This window comes from Bos grunniens, chromosome 12 (assembly GCF_055505025.1).
Source record: "Bos grunniens cultivar Pamir isolate PY7600 chromosome 12, Bosgru_T2T1.0, whole genome shotgun sequence".
NCBI lineage: Eukaryota > Metazoa > Chordata > Mammalia > Artiodactyla > Bovidae > Bos > Bos grunniens.
In genome coordinates, this window is record NC_141176.1 from 32598147 (window position 1) to 32618516 (window position 20370).

The 20370-nt window shown below is 41.3% G+C and overlaps 1 protein-coding gene across 2 annotated transcripts in view; it reads left to right on the top strand.

The window, feature by feature from the left end:
* The window catches only part of LNX2 (ligand of numb-protein X 2), an 89528-nt gene that overhangs the window by 46449 nt on the left and 22709 nt on the right, over positions 1–20370 (top strand). Inside the window, exons 2-6 of one of the 2 annotated variants that reach the window (XM_086329609.1) lie at positions 361–882; positions 10134–10360; positions 11822–12021; positions 15749–16117; positions 18186–18326. In XM_086329609.1, coding sequence (XP_086185735.1) covers positions 476–882; positions 10134–10360; positions 11822–12021; positions 15749–16117; positions 18186–18326 — 1344 coding nt within the window. In that variant the 5' untranslated portion in view covers positions 361–475. Of the gene's footprint in view, positions 1–360; positions 883–10133; positions 10361–11821; positions 12022–15748; positions 16189–16733; positions 18327–20370 lie in introns of those variants that run through there. The other variant, XM_086329610.1, reaches the window with a different exon arrangement.

Below are 20370 nucleotides of genomic sequence, written 5' to 3' on the forward strand. Positions count from 1 at the left end.
ATTAATTGGCATTAAAACTACCATTAAACAGTGAAGTCTTGAGTGATTTCAGTTAGTAGAACATGTGATTCCTGTATTACACCATATATAAATATGACTTCTCTGCTTTTAATCCTGAATTCTTTTCTTACCAATAACTTGGCATGGTAAGTCATTCTTCTTAGCCAACAAGCAAACTAGTTAATTTCATTTTTTTTAATGTTTTAATGGCTAATTTATTACATGACCTAAATTTTAATTTTTTACTAAAAAGTTTTTAGTAAAATTTTTATTAAAATGTTAACTGCTAATATTATGTTGATTCTTTTAACCTATGTTGATTGATATTAATTACTTTTTTGGTTATTTTGCTTTGTCTAGTTTAGAAAACCAGGCCTGGGTTTTAAAGGACAGCATCACTGACTTGTAAAGGAAACCAAACCTTTGGTGGAAGTCCAGCATATGAAGATACAGAAACTGCTGCAGTTGATTCACAATGGGAACCACAAGTGACGAGATGGGGTCTGTGGAACAGACCTCGTCCTCCTCCTTCAACCCTTTGTGTTTCGAATGTGGCCAGCAGCACTGGACGCGGGAAAACCACCTGTACAATTACCAGGATGAAGTGGATGACGACCTGGTCTGCCATATCTGCCTTCAGCCTCTGCTGCAGCCGCTGGACACTCCCTGTGGACATACCTTCTGCTGCAAGTGCCTCAGAAACTTCCTACAGGAGAAGGATTTCTGTCCGCTGGACCGGAAGAAACTCCACTTTAAGTCGTGTAAGAAGTCTAGCATTCTGGTTCATAAACTCCTGGACAAATTGTTGATTTCATGTCCATTTTCTTCAGTGTGCCATGATGTGATGCAGCGCTGTGACCTGGAAGGCCATCTTAAGAACAGGTGAGCAAGAGAAAGGGAGAGCGTGGCTCTAGGCTTTGTGGAAAGGCTGCGCAAGCAGACAGAAATCAGAAACATGAATATAAAACCTAGACAGAAAGTACCATTTTATACCTATCAGTATTTTTTTTTAAATAATATTTACTTATTTATTCTGCTGTGTGGGACCTTAGTTGTGGCCATGTTGTATCCATTGCAAGTCTTAGTTGCAGCATGCGGGATCTAGTTCCCTGACCAAGGATCAAACCCAGGCCCCCACCAGGGAAGTCCCCCTATCAGTGTTTTTGGCGGTATAATATGAAGTTGTTATATTCACATGGGTAGCAGGATATGCAAGGCAGTTTCACAGTTTATTTCAAAACTGGAACTGTCAGTATCATCTTACCTAGCATTTCATCCTAAGGACATAATCCAGAAGGAGGGAACGTTGTATATAAAGATGTTCATTGCAACCTTGTGCAGAGTTCAATAAATTGGGGTCAAGCTAATTACTTAACAGTGGTCCATCAGTGCATCGGGATACTATGCAGCTGTTAAAAATGACAATATTGCTACAACATGGAAATGGGCACGGGCACACCTCAGAGATGTTGCGGGTTGGGTTCCGGACCACCACTATAAAGCGAACATCGGGGAGCATAACACCACGGGTCACAGGAACTTTCTGGTTTCCGAGTGCTTATGAAAGAAGTTATGTTTACACTGTGCTGTGCTCTAGGAAGGGTTCAACAGCATTAGGTAAAAATGTACCCACCTTGATTGAAAATCCTTTACTGCTAGGAAAGAAAGCCATCATCTCATGACACACAGGACTGCCACAATTTGTAAAACATGGAGTATCTTTGAAGCACAGTAAAGGACGTGCGGTAAAATGAGGTCTGCCTGTATCCATGATTTCATTCTTTAAAATCTTATAAAATTCTATGTTCAGGAACTAGACTGAACAAGAACTAGAAGTTGGAAACATTTTAGTAGGGGTTTTTGTTCTACTAACAAAGGCTTTTTAAAGGGTGAAGTAATCTGTTCAGCTGATTGTTTAGTGAGTTTTTATCATTTGACTTTAATAAAAGACTTGTTCTTTAACATTGTTTATACACTTTGGGAAGGGTTAAAACTTACCTTTTCTTAGATATAATCATATAAAATGACCAAAATAAATGTACTGATGTCTACATTTCATAGTTAAACCACTTGTGCAGTGTAAATCTGCAGTAACTGTGAATAACAAGGCTTAATGTAAGATACTGGATTTAGAAATAATATAGTATAAGTCTGGTATAGAACAGCTTGTCACTGTACTCACACTTGAAATCATAGAGTTGAATCTAAGCTCATCCCCTCACTTTACAAATCAGGAAACTGAGTCACAGAGAGTTGGAGATAGGTAAAAACATGGTTAGACTTAAACTTCATTGTTCCTGCTTACTGTTCTGCCATACCATGCTGGCCTTACGCAGAGTGAATCCCATTCTCTGCTGTGTGGTAGTAAACATTTGATATATATGTGAATATGTGTTCATTCTGATCCTAAATATCAGTGTTATACAATGAGTATACTGATTAGAAATAATTTACATTTATGAGAAAGAATGAGAAGATTTACAAAGGAATTGCTTAAACTTAAGCTCCACTGAACTAAGAGTGGGATAAATGTGTACACTTTTGAAAATGCATGTGGTGTTTTCCTTTGATCACCAGCAGGCATAGAATCTGAACACAGTAACAGAGGCTTCCTGGAAACTGACCCAGACTTTTGAGTCTGCTGTCTGGTTCAGGCCTGGTTGTGGCTGAGGTTGAAGATTTTAGGCTTTTCCGTTTTCTCTCAGTAGAAGTATTCTTTTTAAGAAATGTTTCTTTTCTGGCTCTTATGAACATCAGTTTTGGGATATTAGAGGAACTGAACAGAGTCTCAGTTAATTATTTTGATAGCAGTAAGATAAAAATTACACAATTATTGTAGCAATGTTTACTTAAAATGCATACAAGAATTTAATATGTAGTTGAAGTATCATGAATTTTTTCTGTCAAACTGTTATGTTGATGATGTAAAAACTTGGGAACTGCAAACTGTCCCTTCACTTATAGGTTGATAAAAGCTAAGCAGTTATGTCCAGTTGAAAGTTCCATTTTCCAAGTGTGCTTATTAATATTTGAGCTACTAATTTAATCATTTCCAAAATGTGTTAGGCTTGTGTTTTGAAAGATAACACTGAAAAAGGTGAATGATTTAAAAAGGTGAGGTGACTTGCTTGATGTAAAGAGCTAAGAGTGACTGCTGATTATCAAAATTAGAACTAACGTTTGTTCAGTTAAGTTGTTAATCTGTGTTCTGGTTATCTATTGTTTGGTTGCTAAGTCATATCTGACTCTTGCAACCCCATGTCCACCAAGCTCCTCTGTCTATGGGATTTCCCAAGCAAGAATACTGGAGTGGGTTGTCATTTCCTTCTCCAGAGATCTTCCCGACCCAGGGATCAAACCAGTATCTCTTGCATTGGCAGGCAGATTGTTTACTGTTGAGCCACCAGGGAAGACCCTGATTTCACTTACCTATTGCCTGACTGACCTCACAAATGTTAAATGTCAGTATTGGTGAGAAACCAACCACTGCAAATATAACCAGATAAAAACAATGAGCGCATGGAAACATATTCCACTCATCGATTCAGTGAGTCCCAGGGACTCAGGGCATAGCAGGACTGGCTTGTCTCTGCTCTGTCCACTCTGGGTCACAGCTGAGAACTGAAAGCCCAGGACTGCAGCCATTGGCATTGGAGTGTTTACATCCAGGACAGAAGCTTCATTCACGTGTCTGGCACATTGATGGAGGTCACAGGAGGCATGGGCTCAGGCAGGACTCGTCCACAGGAGAGCCTCCAGGTGCCTCTCCAGCACAGTGGCCTCCAGCTACGTTAAGTTCTCACATGGGTTCCAATAAATTTGGAGAAGCTGCATGGCCTTGTATGGTCTAGCCTTCAAGTCACATAGCATCCCTTATGCTGTCAGTCATAAGACCCCCCAGATTTGAGGCATAAACTTCCCTTTGTGGGGAGAGAACAAAAAATGTGCAGTCATGTAAAACCAGCACAAACTAGCAATAAGGGTGATGTCATGAGACACAGAATTATGATAATTTTATTAGCAGAAATAGTTTGTTAAATCTGGTAGTTTTGAGTGCAAAATTACCTTCCCTATTTGAACAAAATTCTACTCTTAAGAAATCTGCTTCAGTTTGAGAACAGCTGACATTTTGTCCTAGGGCTAAGAGTAAAACATTTGTGAAAGATGACTGTATTTTTAAATAAAATTACTAGTTATTAACTGATTATATATTAGGAAAGCAATGAAAAATTTTAGAAGACATGGAAAAGTGCTCATCTTTGAAGGGAGAACTAAAGCCCTCAAGAAATATTACATATACTGTATGACGCATGTAACATTTTAGTAATTGCCTTATGAAGTTCTGCCAAGCAACATCAACTGTGAGGATTCCTCTTCCCCTCTCAACCCCATCCTGCCTTATCCTCAGCAATTTAACATTTAAAGCTTATGGTAATTGAAGTGATAATTTTTTTTAAATTGATCATTTGTGCCCTAGTTTATGGCAAAATTCAGAACCATTTTTTCTTTTCCTCTTAGAACTTGAGTTTAACAGTATTCTAAAAGAACGTACAATACAGAGAAAAACTTCAAAGAAGTCTTTCTGTGCTGAGAGCTTCTCTAGTTAAGTTAACATGGTTTTGAGCCTTTAAGGGTCAGGGTGCGCTGAGAGAAGATTGCTCTTTTAAATTCAGTTTGTAACTTAGAAGTTTGTGTCTAGCACATGCTCACCAGCATTTTTTTGTCCTACATGATGTAAAAAACAGATATATATTTGTAAATTGTATCCAGTAAGGGTCTAGTATCCAGAATATATAAAGAGTTCTTACAACTGAACAAAAACTCAATACAATTTTAAATGGTCAAAGGATTTAGGTAGATATTTCTCCAGAGAAGATATGTAAATGGCCCATAAGCTCATGAATAAATGCTTAACATCACTAGTCCATTTTAAAAGTGATTGTCTTTTTGTAAGTTTTAAACAGTCTCTGTGTATTCTGACCCTTATTAAATATGTGGTTTGCAAGTATTTTCTCTTATTCTGTCAGTTGCCTTTTCATTTTCCTGTGCCCTTTGAAGGACAAACAAGTTTAATTTTTATGAAGTCCATTTTATCTTTTCTTTCTTTGCTTGTAGTTCTGGTGTCATAGCTAAAAAAACCACTGCCTAATCCCAGGTAATGAAGCTTTGCGCCTGTTTTCTTCTAAGACTTTTACGCTTCTAGCTCTTACATTTGGGTCTTTGATCCAATTTGAATTGTCATTGGAGAACATGTGTATGATTTAATACTTTAAATTTTATTGAGGCTTTTTGTTTTTAGTGGCCTAGCACACAGTCTGTCTTGGAAAATATTCCATTTGTACACAAGGTGTGTTCTACTGTTGATGGGTGGAGTGTTCTATAGATTTATCTTAGGTCTAGTTGATATATAATATTGTTAAAAGTCTCTCTTCTTTTCCTTATGTCTAATTATTCTATTCATTATTGAAAGTGGAATGGAGACATCCTAGGCTTTTTTTTTTTCTTTTTTTTAAAAACTATTATTTTTTTCCTCTAATTCTGTCATTTTGAACTTCATGTAAATACTTTGAGGGTCTGCTATTGTGTTTGTTTATAATTGTTATAGTTTTGTGAAAAATCAAACCCTTTTCATTATTGTAGAATGTTCTTTGTCACTAGAAAGTATTTTTGTCTTAAAGTCTCCGTTGTCTGAAATTAGTATACCCATTCAACTCTTGATGTTGTTTGCTTGTATATATTTTTCTCTCCTGATTTAAACCTATTTGTATCTTTGAAATGTGTCTCTTGTAGACAGTATATAGTTGGATCCTGTTTCTTTTTAATCCATCCTGCCAATTACTGGTTTTTGATTGGAGTGTTTAATTTATTTATATTTGATGTAATTACCAACAAGATAGAATTTATATATTTTTTATTTTATTTGTTTATATATATCATTTCTTTTCAGTTTCTCTAAAGGTTCATCTACTTCTTCCCCTGTTCTTGTTAAATAATATTTCCAAGAATGCCATTTTAATTCCTTTGTCATTTCTGTTCATACCTGTTTTTTGAATTGTTTTCTTAGTGGTTGCCTAAGGGATTACAATTAACATATTAACTTCAACAGTCCAGTTCAGATTAGTATGGACTTGATTTCACTGGTACACAAAAATTTAGCTCACATGTACCTTCTGCTGAAACTGTCATTTTTCTTAAATAAATGCATTCCAGATTGCTACTGAACCCTGGCTTATTTCCAGAGTTCAGTAATAGTTGGTACTGAACAATTTTTCCCAGTGTTCGCATGGCTTTATGGAGGAGAGGCTTTTCGGATACCCCAATCTAACAATTTTACTAATGCCATTTAAATTGATTTTTGCATGCTATAATCCGTAACTATTTTTATCATTTTTATTGGTTCTAAGATGCTCATATTCATTGAGCTTCATTAAGGGCCCGGCATTGTGCTGGCACTTAATCATGAGCTATTGTATCTTACGTCTACTGTTCCTGCCGCTGCCACTCCCCCACCGCCCCCTTCTGCCGGCCCCACCGCCACTAACACTGCTACTAATAATACAGTGTGTTCTGCTACACTCTGCATCTCCTAAAGTGAGTCATCGTATATCAGGGAATGGTGCCACTATGCCATAAATCAAGCTAGTTCATATGCGATTTTCCTCCATAAGGAGAGCCAGAATAGGGGGGTGAAATTACAACCTTCAGTAGGAAAGAAGTCCCTCAGTTTGCTCTGGCTGCTGCAAGAGCCTTTGGGAGTTATTTAGGAAAATTTTAAAGACACACCTGCATGTAGAGGGCCCTCCCTGGGGAGGGACAAGTGCCCGGCCTGTGGCCGGTCACATTGCGTCCAGCGCCCGTGGTGAGGGCCCCCCACTGTCTCAGGGTTCCCCTTCCACCCGCACCGAGTGCACACCTACCCCCATCTTGTTCAGGGCATGTAACTTGGGTCAGTGTGCACTTGTTTCCTGCTGTTTTTAATCACGTGCAATAGCGTCCACACTAGCCTCCTAGTGTACTCAGTTACCTGCCTCCTGGTGCCAGTTGCGGTTTATGTTGTTACTGTTAAATGCACCATTTGAAAAGCAGAGGTTTTGTTGTTGCTTGTGAGTTTTGTGTTACCAAGGCCTTTCTTACTCTAACATTCTGTGACTGTGTTTCTAGGTAGAAGTTTGTGAAAGGAATGCAATTTATGTTTTCTTAAGGCACAGAGATGGGACTCCATAAGAATGAACTGGGTATGATTCACTATAAAGAGCAGGCATGTTTGAAGTCAGATCTGAGTTTGGGTTTTGACTCTGTAATTTGATAGCTCTGTGGTTTTGGCTTAGTTCAGGTTTCCCATTTGTAAAATGGGGATAATAGAGCGCTTGTGAGGATTCAGTGAAATACTGTCCATAACGTCTACACAGCAGCAGGCACAGCTTAGACACTCAACACGTGCTGGTGTCTTCCTTTCTCTTTCAGGTCCAAATGTTTACAGATGGGAGGGACACTGACTCTGGCCACCTGTGTCAGCTTTGCTCTGGTCTATTCGCTCCCTAATTTTTGTTTAAAAATTAGTTTTATTGAGATATATTTCATCTACCATAAACTTCAGCTATTTTTGAAGTGTACAATTCAGTGGTTTTTAATATATTCACAGAACTATGTAACCATCATCACAGTCTAATTTTTAGAACGTGCCAACACCCCAGAAAGAAGCCCTGTACCCACTAGCACCATCCCCATCCCCAGACACCCTGGTTTTGCATGGTCTGCCCCAGCCCTCTTTCCCCTAAGCTCTGTGCAGATTTTGTGGAATGCATGTATTTTGTTAACAGAGCTGCATGTGTTTGGTCTGTGCGTCTGCCCTCCTCACTGAAAGTGTTCTCTCTAAGGTCACCATGACCTTCTCATTTCCAGATCAAACCAGTGCTGTGGCCCTTATCTTATTTGCCCCTTCATGGCATTGACACAGTTGGCTGCTTTTTCTTTGTTGCTGCTCTTGTGTGGTTGTTCTATCTCCATCTGCTCAGCTGGTTCATCGTATTTAAACATGGGTGTTCCCAAAGGTTCCCTCTCTAACTTTCTTCTGATGCTAGGCAGGCTTATTCTTTTGTATGTTTGTATGGCACCATGTTTAATGTCTTTAATTCCTGTTACCAATTTGCTCTCCTACTGGGAACTTATATAGACCCGTTTCTTTACCTCTCTAGCAAATTTGTTTTGCTTTTTAAACTTGTTTTTCTGTATTTAATAACTATTTCTTAGCCTTTATGATTATTTACTTTGTAGGATTTTTTTAGTCATTTGTTAGGCTAATTCCCAGGTGTTCATATTGTTTGTATTTCCTCTTCAATTCCTGTTCCTAGTCCTTTTTTCTAGTCTGTGTAGATATTTGTGTATGATATATATTTTGAGAACTAAATCTTTACCTATCTTAGTTATAAGTATTTTAAATTCTAATTACTTCTCGACAGAAGTAATCTTTTCAGTGATATAATTTTCAAAAATATTCGCCAGGCCCTTACGGAAACACTCCGTGGAGCGCTGCCTCGCAGTGCAGTGCAGAACGTCCACTGTGCCCCTTATAAGCAAGGTGAAGGGAAAGCAAGTCAGGAGAGAGTGCCGAATAGAGAGACTGAATAATGACCTTCTCAAGACCTTAAATCCAGGACCTAAAATAAATCTTCAGTTCATGTGGGAAATTGTATTACTCATGCTGCTGCTGCTGCTAATTCGCTTCAGTCGTGTCCGACTCTGTGCGACCCCATAGACGGCAGCCCACCAGGCTCCCCCGTCCCTGGGATTCTCCAGGCAAGAACACTGGAGTGGGTTCCCATTTCCTTCTCCAACGCACGAAAGTGAAAAGTAAAAGTGAAGTCACTCAGTTGTGTCCGACTCCTAGCGACCCCATGGACTGCAGCCTACCAGGCTCCTCCGTCCATGGGATTTTCCAGGCAGGAGTACTGGAGTGGGGTGCCATTGCCTTCTCCGTGTATTACTCATATCCTTAGAGAACAGCTTCTAATTTTAATTGAATTCTATACTTTAATTGAATTTAATTCTATACTTAATTTGTTTGAAATTGTAGATTTTTTAAGAATGCTGTCATTGAATGAAGGACTGCAATCCTGAACACAAGACTGTCGTCTACCCTGCCCCACCTTTTCTAAACTTCTTCCCCCAGTAGGAGAGTCGATGGGGTCTGTGGAATTATGTCAGGGTCTGGGGGTGTGTGCCTGGCCCTCTCCTTCACAGATGCCTGACTCCTCCTGCTCACTCCTCAGACGGCATTCATTATTCATCCTGTGTCTTGTCGAGGTGTCATGTGGAAAAGAGCTGGCACCTTGCAGCATTTCCAGCGTGTATAAGACTTTCTTTAAATGTTTAAACAAGCATGTATCTTGCCCCCTTTGTTTGCCTAAATAAGTCAAAACAAGCCAAGTAACAGTTCTTATTTCTTGGTACTTATGGAAGTTTCCCCAGAACTTAGAAATACCTTCTTTAAGTTTCATAGCGTACCTGTAATTCCCCTGTTGCAGCTTTGCTTTTACAAACCAGGAGGTATGTTTTCACCTGCTTCCGTGTCTGTCATAGTAGGTAGTCTGAGCCTTGGCTGAGCTTCCCGCAGCTGGTGAAGCTTCATGTGGATCTCTGCTCCTAGCGGGTGAGGTGCAGCGTTGGCTGCAAGAGCAGAGAGGCCAGCAGTGCTCAGGGTCTGAGGCAGGGCACCGGTGGCATGTGGAGAAAGGTGCTCGTTCCTACTACTGCGGTTCAGCCATCTACCCTGTGAAAAGGGGGATTAACTGGAGCCTCAGGACAGCCCTCACAGGGCAGAGATTACTGTAGTGCTGTATACTGTGTATGTATTTCTGGTACTAATATATTCTAAACACAGCTTCTTACTGAAGTATTCTTTGAGATATACCAAACCCTTGTTTGTGCAGATGCCTTGTTTTAAATTTGCTGCATGGAGTGGTAAGAACTTAGTTTCTGTGTAAATTAAGATCAGAATTATGTACTGCTTGAGGGTACTTCTAGGTGCTTTTTGCATAGAAGCCTTTGCTGTTGTTTAGTTGGGGTACAAACTATTAGTCATTTTTTTTTTCCCTTTCACACCGGCTGGAAACCACCCGCTGTTGTCTTTCTAGATGTCCTGGAGCTTCTCATCGGAGAGCTGCCCTAGAGAAACGAAAAACTAGTAAGACTCAGATGGAGATCGAGAATGAAAATGGAACCACTGTCACAGACCTTCCAGCTGCTTTATCACCCGAAACGGACTGCTCAGGGCGGACCCTGACATCGGCATCCCTTCCCTCCTGGACGGAGGAGCCCGGCCTGGACAACCCCGCCTTTGAAGAGAGCCCAGCTGGGGACAGTACGTGCCGCCCCCGCCTCTGTTCTCCACCTTGTCTCAAATCAGGCGTTCCTTCCTTCCTTCCCACCTCTCCCCGCTGCCCTCCCACATGTGTTGTTTTCCTCTTTAAACAATTAACTTTGAGATATGGTTCACATACCACAGAAGTCACCCTTTTAGGGGTACAGTTCTAACAGCTTGCAGCTTGGAAGCAGGATGTGGAACTTAGCCCGAGAAAGGGGACCTTTCCACTCCCTCTTATATTCAGTCCAAGATTCACTGGTTGTTAAACTGCGTCTTATTGTGTTTGTGTTCAAACGTTTGCTTGTCACTTCTTGACTAAGAAAACAACAATAACAAGAGCAACAAAAATAATGACCCCAGTTAAGTGCCTCTTGTGTCAGGCTCCGTGCCAGACCCTCTCCATCCACTAACTGACCCAAAACCTGTGTCAGTGCCGTGGGGAGGTTGTATCAGGGAGAATCTGGAGAGACTGCTCGGTCAGCATGTGCGGCCAGAGAAGGACTGGGTGTGTCTCTGACGCCGAGGCCACTCCTCTGACTGCTGCTATGCTCTGGTGGTCCCCTCGACTCCCGCCCGCTAGGAAAGCCTATAGTCGTGGCTCCTGGGCATAGCTTGGTGGTTGGCCCTGGGTATTTACTTTTAAATACTTAAATTACTGTTAAATATACTTTTCTTGAAGAAGTTCATACAAATTCAGATTTTGCCTGCCACAGCCATAACCCCTTTTTAAGATGCTCCCTTTCTCAGGGCCTGTGTGACTTCCCTCTCACCCTGTGGTGACCACATACGAGAACTGTCTTTTCTTTATACTGCTGTGCGCTGTTGACATTTGTTCCACCCTCCAGGGGCTTCCTTCATAGCTCAGTTGGTAAATAATCTGCCTGCAATGCAGGATACCCCAGTTCAGTTCCTGGGTCAGGAAGATCTGCTGGAGAAGGGATAGGCTACCCACTCCAATATTCTTGGGCTTCCCTTGTGGCTTAGCTGGTAAAGAATCCACCTGCAATGCGGAAGACCTGGGTTCAATCCCTGGGTTGGGAAGATTCCCTGGAGAAGGGAAAGGCAATCCACTCCAGTATTCTGGCCTTGAGAATTCCATGGACTATACAGTCCATGGGGTCACAAAGAGTCAGACACAAGTGAGTGACTTTCACACGTACCACCCTCCAGACTGTCTCATCAGTTAGGATGAGGTGATGCTCTCTTAATACAACTTTCAGATCTCTGTGTCACCCCTCATGATCTGGTATGTAGCTGGTTGCAATAATTTACTGATCACCTTTAGGAGAAGAAATGTTCAGATAATCTTAGCACACAGATATTGTTTGTCATTCTGTTTTCTTATCCAGTGGTATTGCATAGCTGTTAATGTAATATGACTTCTTTGCCTGAAGATAATCAAGATATAAAATGTTGTTTCTCTTTCCATCTATTTTTCTCTCACTTTTAACTCGGCAGCCACACCACAACCACTTAGCTTACCAGAAGGTGAAATCACCACCATCGAAATCCACCGGTCTAATCCTTTTATTCGGCTAGGAATTAGTATTGTGGGTGGCAACGAAACGCCACTGATTAACATTGTCATCCAGGAAGTCTACCGCGATGGGGTGATCGCCAAAGACGGACGCCTCCTTGCCGGGGACCAGATTCTTCAGGTACTCGTTTTAATTCCTCTGTCACCTTGGCGCTTTCTCGTTCTTACTCATGAGATTAGAACAACATTGTGGTACTGTGGGACCTGCGTTGTATGTAAGTGAGTTTTGCTATTTTTATATGCAAAGTGTGTCAGAATTTGTTTGCAATTTCTCCCCTTTCCCAAGAGCTGGCTCGGGACAGGTGGTGTTTTCTTAGCCTTAAGGCTAAGGGGAGAGGGAGGTGAGGCTTCTGTGTGGTATAAAGTTCCAGCCTGGTGCTGGCTGTCCACCTTCGTCCTTCCAGTTCTGCTTAGCCCTTCTCCCCTCTCCTTATGTGAGCCACTGACCATCTTCATTGCTCCATTCATCACTTGGCACATCAGGACAGTGCACTGTGTAAGTGGACTTGTCTTTTCTGTGTGACCGCAGCCACCCTGATGGAGTGGATGTGGCTCTAACATCCTGCCAGGCATAACCACCTCCTTTATTGAAGTAAACCTGGAACCTCTAGGAATTTCCTCACCCCTAGGTGTATGCTGCCCCTCAGGTATGTTATCCCCACTGTAACACTTGGACCCCAAACCCTTAGCACGGCTGATACAGACAGAACTTTCCAGCAGGGTTTTGTTTAGAAATACTAAGAAGAAACAGGGTACAGGAAGCGTCACAGTCCTGCTTATGTAAACTCAGCTTCTTGACTGTGCAGTGTTTACCAGTAAGCGCACGCTTCACTGCACAGCTGTGATTGCTCTCACCTTATGACATTAGTCTCTAGCTGTACAAGGCTGGCAAAACCTGTGGGTACCTCACCTGTACTCCCAGCCCCGAGGCTGGGTCCGCGGGCTGCCCCCACATCCTGACATGCGGGCGGTTCAGGAAAAGAAAAGAGCCCAGCTGCCCTTTTCTGCAGCTCATATATTGTCTTTTTTTGGTCCCATTTTCTCCAACTGCCAGCCATTCTGTTAGTGTACATGGGTTTTTCTGTTTTCTTTTTTGCCAATAGTGATATACTAGCATTAGGTACTCTTTTTCTAAATTTTAAAGGTAAAAATAAATACTTTGTTTTCATTTGCATTTGTTTGAGTACAACTGAGGTTAAATAGTTTTTTAGGCTTTGTTAGCTAATATAGTTGGGCAGTAGACTTTTTACTCCTCTGTTTTAGAGAATTGTGTTAAGTAATATAACTGAATCCTTATAACTCAACATTACAGTTATCTGAAATTATTGACTGTATTTTTTGAAAATTAACTCAAAGCTATATACATTTACACTGTAGAAATTCCAAGGCACTGTTATTTATGGAGGCATAATACTAATAACTCTAGTAATAGTCATCTGAAATCCAGTTTAATGATTCAAACTGGTAACAAAATATGAACACATAACCTGATTAATGAATTCAAAAGGATCTCTGCTACTGTGGGCCTAGACTTCTGCTTGGCCTCTTGACTGTTTGTGCTGGAATCAGTAAGTAAAGCCACACCCCTCACCCACGTGTGGAGTATTAATGGTCACTCAGAAGTGAAATGGCAACCCACTCCAGTACTCTTGCCTGGAAAATCCCATGGACGGAGGAGCCTGGTAGGCTGTAGTCCATGGGGTCGCAGAGTCGGACACAACTGAAGTGACTTAGCAGCAGCAGCAGCAGAAGTGAATACCGGGAAAGGAGGCTTCTTGGAATTTGTTACTATCTGGTTATCTCTATCTTTGTATGAGCTACATAAATAATACAGGGAGCCCAATTTGAAAATACCTGAGAGTTGTGAAGATGGTATATTTATAGAGCAAAGAGCTCCAAGCCTGTGTTTTATTTTAGCAAACTATTTGCAGTAACAGGTGTGGCTTTGGTTTTCCCACATTAAACACACACCTTCTTCTGCTAAATAGGCTCTTTGACTAGGAGACCCATATACCTTCAGGGCCTTTTGTGATGCAGCCTTTTGAGCAGTTGGAAGAAAAAAAATACTGCTGGTATAAATTACATCAGTGTCACAATTAAAGATAATACAACTTTTAAGAGCATTATGAAGAATGAGTGTTCTCAGTTGGAGTTATCATCAATGATTGAGGCATGTTCAGTTTTAAAGGAAAATAACCACAGCCCATGTGTTGATTGAAAGTGAAGTGAAAGTGTGAGTCGCTCAGTTATGTCCGACTCTTTGTGACTCCATGGACTATAGCCCGCCTGGCTCCTCTGTCCATGGGGTTCTCCAGAAAGAATACTGGAATGGGTTGCCATTACCTTCTCCAGGGGATCTTCCCGACCCAGGGATGGAACCCGGGTCTCTTGTACTACAGGCAGAGTCTTTACTGTCTGAGCCACCAGGGAAGCCCCATGTGTTGATTACACTGGTACAAAGCACATTTAACCAAAATGGTAGAGTTTACTCTTCTGGCACTGCTTTTACAAAGCCTAGAAACAATAATTTATTTGGTCTCTTCTTTCTCTGCATTTTTCCAGCAACCACACATTCATGAGGGAAAACTTTTTTCCCTTGTGGGATATTCCACACCTACTGCTCAAGGCTAGTTAAGAGGCTGTATGCTTTCACATGGCTACGACTGAGTTTTGGCCAGAGTCATGTGATATCTGAATGCAAGAAAGACAAATACGAGCTGAGAGCTAGGTCGCTCTTAGCTGAATAGACAGAAAGAATGGTTTTTGATTCATGGATCCATGGCCGACTAGTCTTTTTAGACACTGCTTTAATTATGTACTTGATCCCGTGTTATAAAGTGTTCTTATTGAGGGCTTGGGTAGCTACCAAATGCACAAAAGGCTCAGATTTGAGAGAATAGCAAGTTTGTGTATGATACCTATGAATTTGAAGTTTTAAAGACATCAACAGGCCAAAATAAACAACATTTCAAGGTAGTAGTGTTCAGAACTATCAACCCTAGATTAACAGGAAGTGGGGAGGCCTCGCTTCATGTAGATTAACATGAAAAAAATGTAAGGAGTTCAGGTGATCACACCTACCTCAGCCAGAGCCTTATCCCCCTCACTGTTGCATTGGGTTGGGAACAGCTCTCACTGTGAAAAATACAAGAGCTAATCTCCTCCCATTGGGTAAACAACTGGAGCTGAGTGTATTTTCTTAGTGATGTAACATGTCCAAGGATCAGTCACTGTACTTATTTCAGAGTTACAAAGTTTAATAAGTGTTCTGTGAGTACTAAATTATGCTTATGTTTGTTAGATACATTACACTTGTGAGCCAAAGAATTAGAGTGAAATTATGATTATCTGCTTTAAAGTAAAAGTCACTCATCTGAAATGAGATACATTTGGAATGCATCAGTTTCCTTAAGTTTATTTTCTCTAACTTAAGTGGATTTCAATTTGATCAAGCAAACTTGTAATCCAGTAGACCTTCCGTTTCTGTTCCACTAGAGCTAGTCTTTGATCACCCCTTGCCATACCTGATGTTGACTAGTTAGGCTCATCCTGACTCGGTGGAGTGGATAGTGGTAAACACATTTTACACATGAGACACTCAAACAAGCTCTGAAATCCACCACAGGTTATCCAGCTATCATTAAAGGCTGTGATCTGAACTACCAATCTCTATATACTGCTCTTCATTTTAAGTTAATTTTAGGAAGTCTGTCTTTTAGAATGTCTTTGTAAAGCGTTCTTTGTAAATAATGACTGTATATGTTTTTCACAAGGTTGGTCTCCTTTGGAAATGTTGCACATTTCCACAACTTGGCAAAATGAGAGTTGTCCTAATGCTTTCTTTCCAGGTCAACAACTACAACATCAGCAGTGTGTCACACAACTATGCCCGGGCCGTGCTGTCGCAGCCTTGCAGCACTCTGCAGCTCACCGTGCTTCGCGAGAGGCGCTTCGGAAGCCGTGCGCACGGCCACCCCGAGGGCAGCTCGCCCCGGGAGGAGGTCTTCCCAGTGGTGCTGCACAAGCGGGACTCTGCTGAGCAGCTAGGCATCAAACTCGTGCGCAGAACCGACGAACCGGGCGTCTTCATCCTTGACCTGTTGGAAGGCGGGCTGGCGGCCCAGGATGGCCGGCTGAGCAGCAACGACCGGGTGCTAGCTATCAATGGCCACGACCTGAAGCACGGGACGCCTGAGCTGGCTGCCCAGATCATCCAGGTGAGCCCTGCCCGTGCCTACTGCGCTTGCCTAGTCTCCCCTCGGAGTTCAGCGCGCGTTCTCACCAGCAGGTAACAGCGATCGGTCTGGGGTGGTGTGACGTCACCTCACCATCCAGCCGGGCCACCTAAATTCTTCCACACTGTCTAATCCACGCTAGTCCTGCCTCTTCCCAGCTGATCTGCATCCCTGTGACCTTCTAGGTGGGCTGTTTCTAAAGGCCCTTTGGTGTCAGGTGGCCGGTGGTGGTGTCCACACTTCACATGTGGACTTGTGGGAGCAGCAAGACCCCAGGGGCTGTAGTCACCGAGGGTGCGACTCACCTGGTGTCTCCACTCCCCTGCACTTCTCAGTCCATAAAAATAGGGGAAGGTAACTTACTCTTCAGAGTATCTCTATAGTGTCTTTTTTTTTTAAATATAATATTTTCTGGAAGTAGGTTGTCATTATTAGAGAAAAGAAATGTGTTTTCATTAACAGCATCAAAACAGATGAGTTAAAAACCAGAGAAGATCTTTAGGTTCTAGGATGCCATGGCATCTAAGGGGGAGTGGGGAGATGGGGGGCTTCCCACAGCCTTACAGGAAGGTAAAGCAAAATGGGTTTTTTTAAGCAGGCACAACACATATTGCAGTGGAAACCAAGCGTCCGTTAATTGAATATCTGAAATTAAGGTAGGTTGATAGTCATGAAATATGTGTATGTACATAGAATTAAATAACAGTGAGGTTTTAAGACTAAGAGAAAGTTTCACTTCTCCTTTAACCTACTCCATTTTTTTTTTTCCACTTTTTGGTTAAATGTAGCCTTCAGGAAACATGCTCACAGCCATACTGCACTGACAGGAGGTTCAGGCATTGGTCTTGTTTCATAGACGTCAAGCTTAAAGAAATCGAATGCCTTGACATTCCCTCACATCAGAGGCAGCACTCAGGGCACCAGGGGCTATACCTGTGGGTCGCATCAGCTGCTGCCCTGCTAAGAACAGTTTATCTTGTGTGTGTGGGGGGTAGTTAACCCAGTTTGGAAATTTGTTAAAGGAAATGAGTGAGTTGGATATGCTTTTTGAAGTGAGAAGTCAGTTCAGTAAGATAGCCAGGAAGAGAGCAATATATATTGACTGTGTCTCAGGCAGTGTTCTAAATTTCTAACCAAAATGTGGAAAATATAGTTACACAGGTAGAAAACACACTTAAAGTTTTTCATCAGTAATACATTTATTTGGATTTTTATAATTTAAATAGTTACATCATAATTTGTGTTGTGATTTTTTTCCCCAAGGCATAGAAAACTCAAGTTGCTCAATTTAAGTTTCTTTTTGAGAAAAATGAATGGGTTAGATCCCTGGGTTGGCAAGATCCCCTGGAGAATTCCATGGGCAGAGGAGCCTGGCAGGCTACAGTTCGTGTGGTCACAAAGAGTCAGCCACAACTGAGCAACTTTCACTTCCAATCATCTTATTGAGGATTGTAAAAATAACATAGATTCTGTGTCTAAAGTGGAAATAAAATACCAAAGATAAAATATTGAAAATATGTTAAAATTGACTTTGCACTAAACACTGCAAGCAATGTCAACATTGTTTGGAGAACATCCTTACAAACTCCTGAGTGTATATGTCCACAGAGTTCTGAATTCGCAGCTTTGTGTCTGCAGTATGTTGTGAACATCCTAACTATGAAAGTAAGTGTAGAACTATGTCCTGATCTTCACCAGCTGATTGACTCAGTCATCTCCTGTTGACAGACTTGCATGTTTTGTTTTCATTTTAAAAGAGAGTTACCCTTCAAGAAGTCCTGGGGAGGGAGAACACCTCCTTGGGGAGGTGGACTGCTCTGCCTGGGTTGTTGGGGAGGGGGTTCTGGGGTGGGTCTGTCCAAGAGCTGTGTGTGTATTTTTGCGGCAGACACCTTGAACCATAAGCTCACAAGACCAGCTCCCTTCCTCCTGCCACCAGGCACTTGCAGCCACCCCAGGCAAGGCGCTGGCGTAGTGATGGGAAGTACCTGTGCTCTGCGAAATGAGAAACATCGGTAATGACTGGTGGCTGTGTCTGTATTTCCTCCAGGCCAGCGGGGAGAGGGTGAGTTTAACAATTGCCAGACCAGGGAAACCCCAGCCTGGAAGCACCGTCCGAGAGGCAGGAACTCAGAGCAGCAGCCAGCACCACACACAGACGCTGCCTTACAATAGACCCAGCTCGCATAAGGTGAGGCGCCTGCTCATGGTTCTGAATTCATCCACCCTCCAAGGATAAGTCATTACAAGCTGGTGAGACTTTAATGAGGGCTGTGCACTCCTGGAGAAGGTGCACAGAAGTGTTTGTGCAGTGTGTGCATCCTGCCACTTTGGAGAGTGCCTGTCTCAGCCCCTCAGTCAGTAGTTTCTTGGTGGGGAAGGCCTCCTGCCAGGTGATTAATGAGAAGTAATTGTCCAGAAAAATCTTTGGTTTGTTTAGTTCTGTTTGAAAGTGGGACTTAACTTGCTCATTTAAATGTAAAGTTTACATAATTGAAAAGGCATAATGAAGACAATGATTGACAGCCTGTACTTAGCAACTATAGGTAGCTTGCCTAAAACAGAATTAGACATGTGAATATTAAACACATAACTCATAAATTTTGACAGCTACATGTATAGCATATAATTTTATCTTCTAGAATAGGAAGACTACCCTAAATCTTTTTAAAATTCTTGTATGTTTTATCCCTGCTTCTTCAGTATTTCACTGGTTTTGTAACATATTCCAAGGTCTTTTACTTGTGCTGAGAATTTTGATACTGTCTCACTTAAGTTGCAGAAATTTAAAGAGGGTTTGTAGTTCCTTCTTGCTAAATGAGCTTCCACAGTCAATCTCTTTAAGTAAAATTAAATTTCTTTATTAAACAAAAACATCTGTTGGTCTGCTTAAAACCACAGGAAGTTCCCTGTGTGTTCAAATGACTTCTTAGTGTAAGGAGAGTATTTGAGAGAATACTTACCTTTGGAATGTCACAGGGACCCTGAGAAAAGCACCCCTTAACAGCAGAAGTATTTTTGGCCTGTCAGGTGTATCCTGGTTTCCTAGCTTAAGTACAGACTTGTCACTGGTTTCTGGTTTAGTTAATACTTGTAAGAAATTGTACCCACAGGCTCGTTCTCATTTCTGAACTGAAATTGAAGTATATGAAGGAAACCTGTAATTTCGCCTTCATGGTGATGACCATGAAAAAGGACTTACTGTTTTTAATAGGAATTTCAAATAGTTGTTTCATACGGCTGGTCCTTGCTTTATGCATATAATGTATATTCCTAAAAAATCATAAGACAAAAATAGATTACTGAATCTGTTTTTGAATTTTATATCATTGAATTTTACAGTAATTTGAGATATGAGTGTATGTACATAATTTTAAGACACGTAAAAAACTGTACTTGGTCGTTCCAACATTCGTATAGAAAACTCTGCTTATTTTATTTGGGGCAAATATTTTTTTTTCTTAACTCTCCTGCTAAATCTTGTTGTCTTTAATGTTATATGACAACTGACTGACGCATTTGAAAAGACCCTGATGCTGAGAAAAACTGAAGGCGAGAGGAGAAGGGGATGACAGAGGATGAGATGGTTGGATGGCATCACCAACTCAATGAACAAGAGTTTGAGTAAATTCCAGGAGTTGGTGATGGACAGGGAGGCCTGGAGTGCTGTGGTCTGTGGGGTCGCAGAGTCAGACATGACTGAGCAACTGAACTGAACTTACATAACAACATTTTAAATGGAATAAGTTTAGCATTACTGTGTACTCTGCAAATCTGATTGGTTAGAACAACCATATGAAGTATACTTTTAAGTGTTAGCTATTTACTACTAAAATACTGCATTTGTTATATAAAATCCTGATTTGGAAAAAGGGTCTCCTAGGGAAAACAAACACAAATTCACCCAAAAAAAACCCGTTCAGATGATTATAATCATTGTAAAAATCACAGCATACATGAGCCTGCTACTAGGCCTCTAGCTGCTTAGATAAACATTTGTATGATTTAGAACTTTAACTGAAGTATACTGAGTATAATCTTTAAAGTTTGGTTTGGTTCCATTCCCAAGGAGAAATTGTATATCTGAGCCCTCTAGACAACTAAAACAACTAATTGATTAAATACCTGAAAGCCAAAATTGCTTGTAAATATACTCAAGACTACTGAATTTACAGGAGTTGTCTTAACAAAGTGGGTTTTGTCCATTTTTGAAGGATACTAAGATAGATTTCATA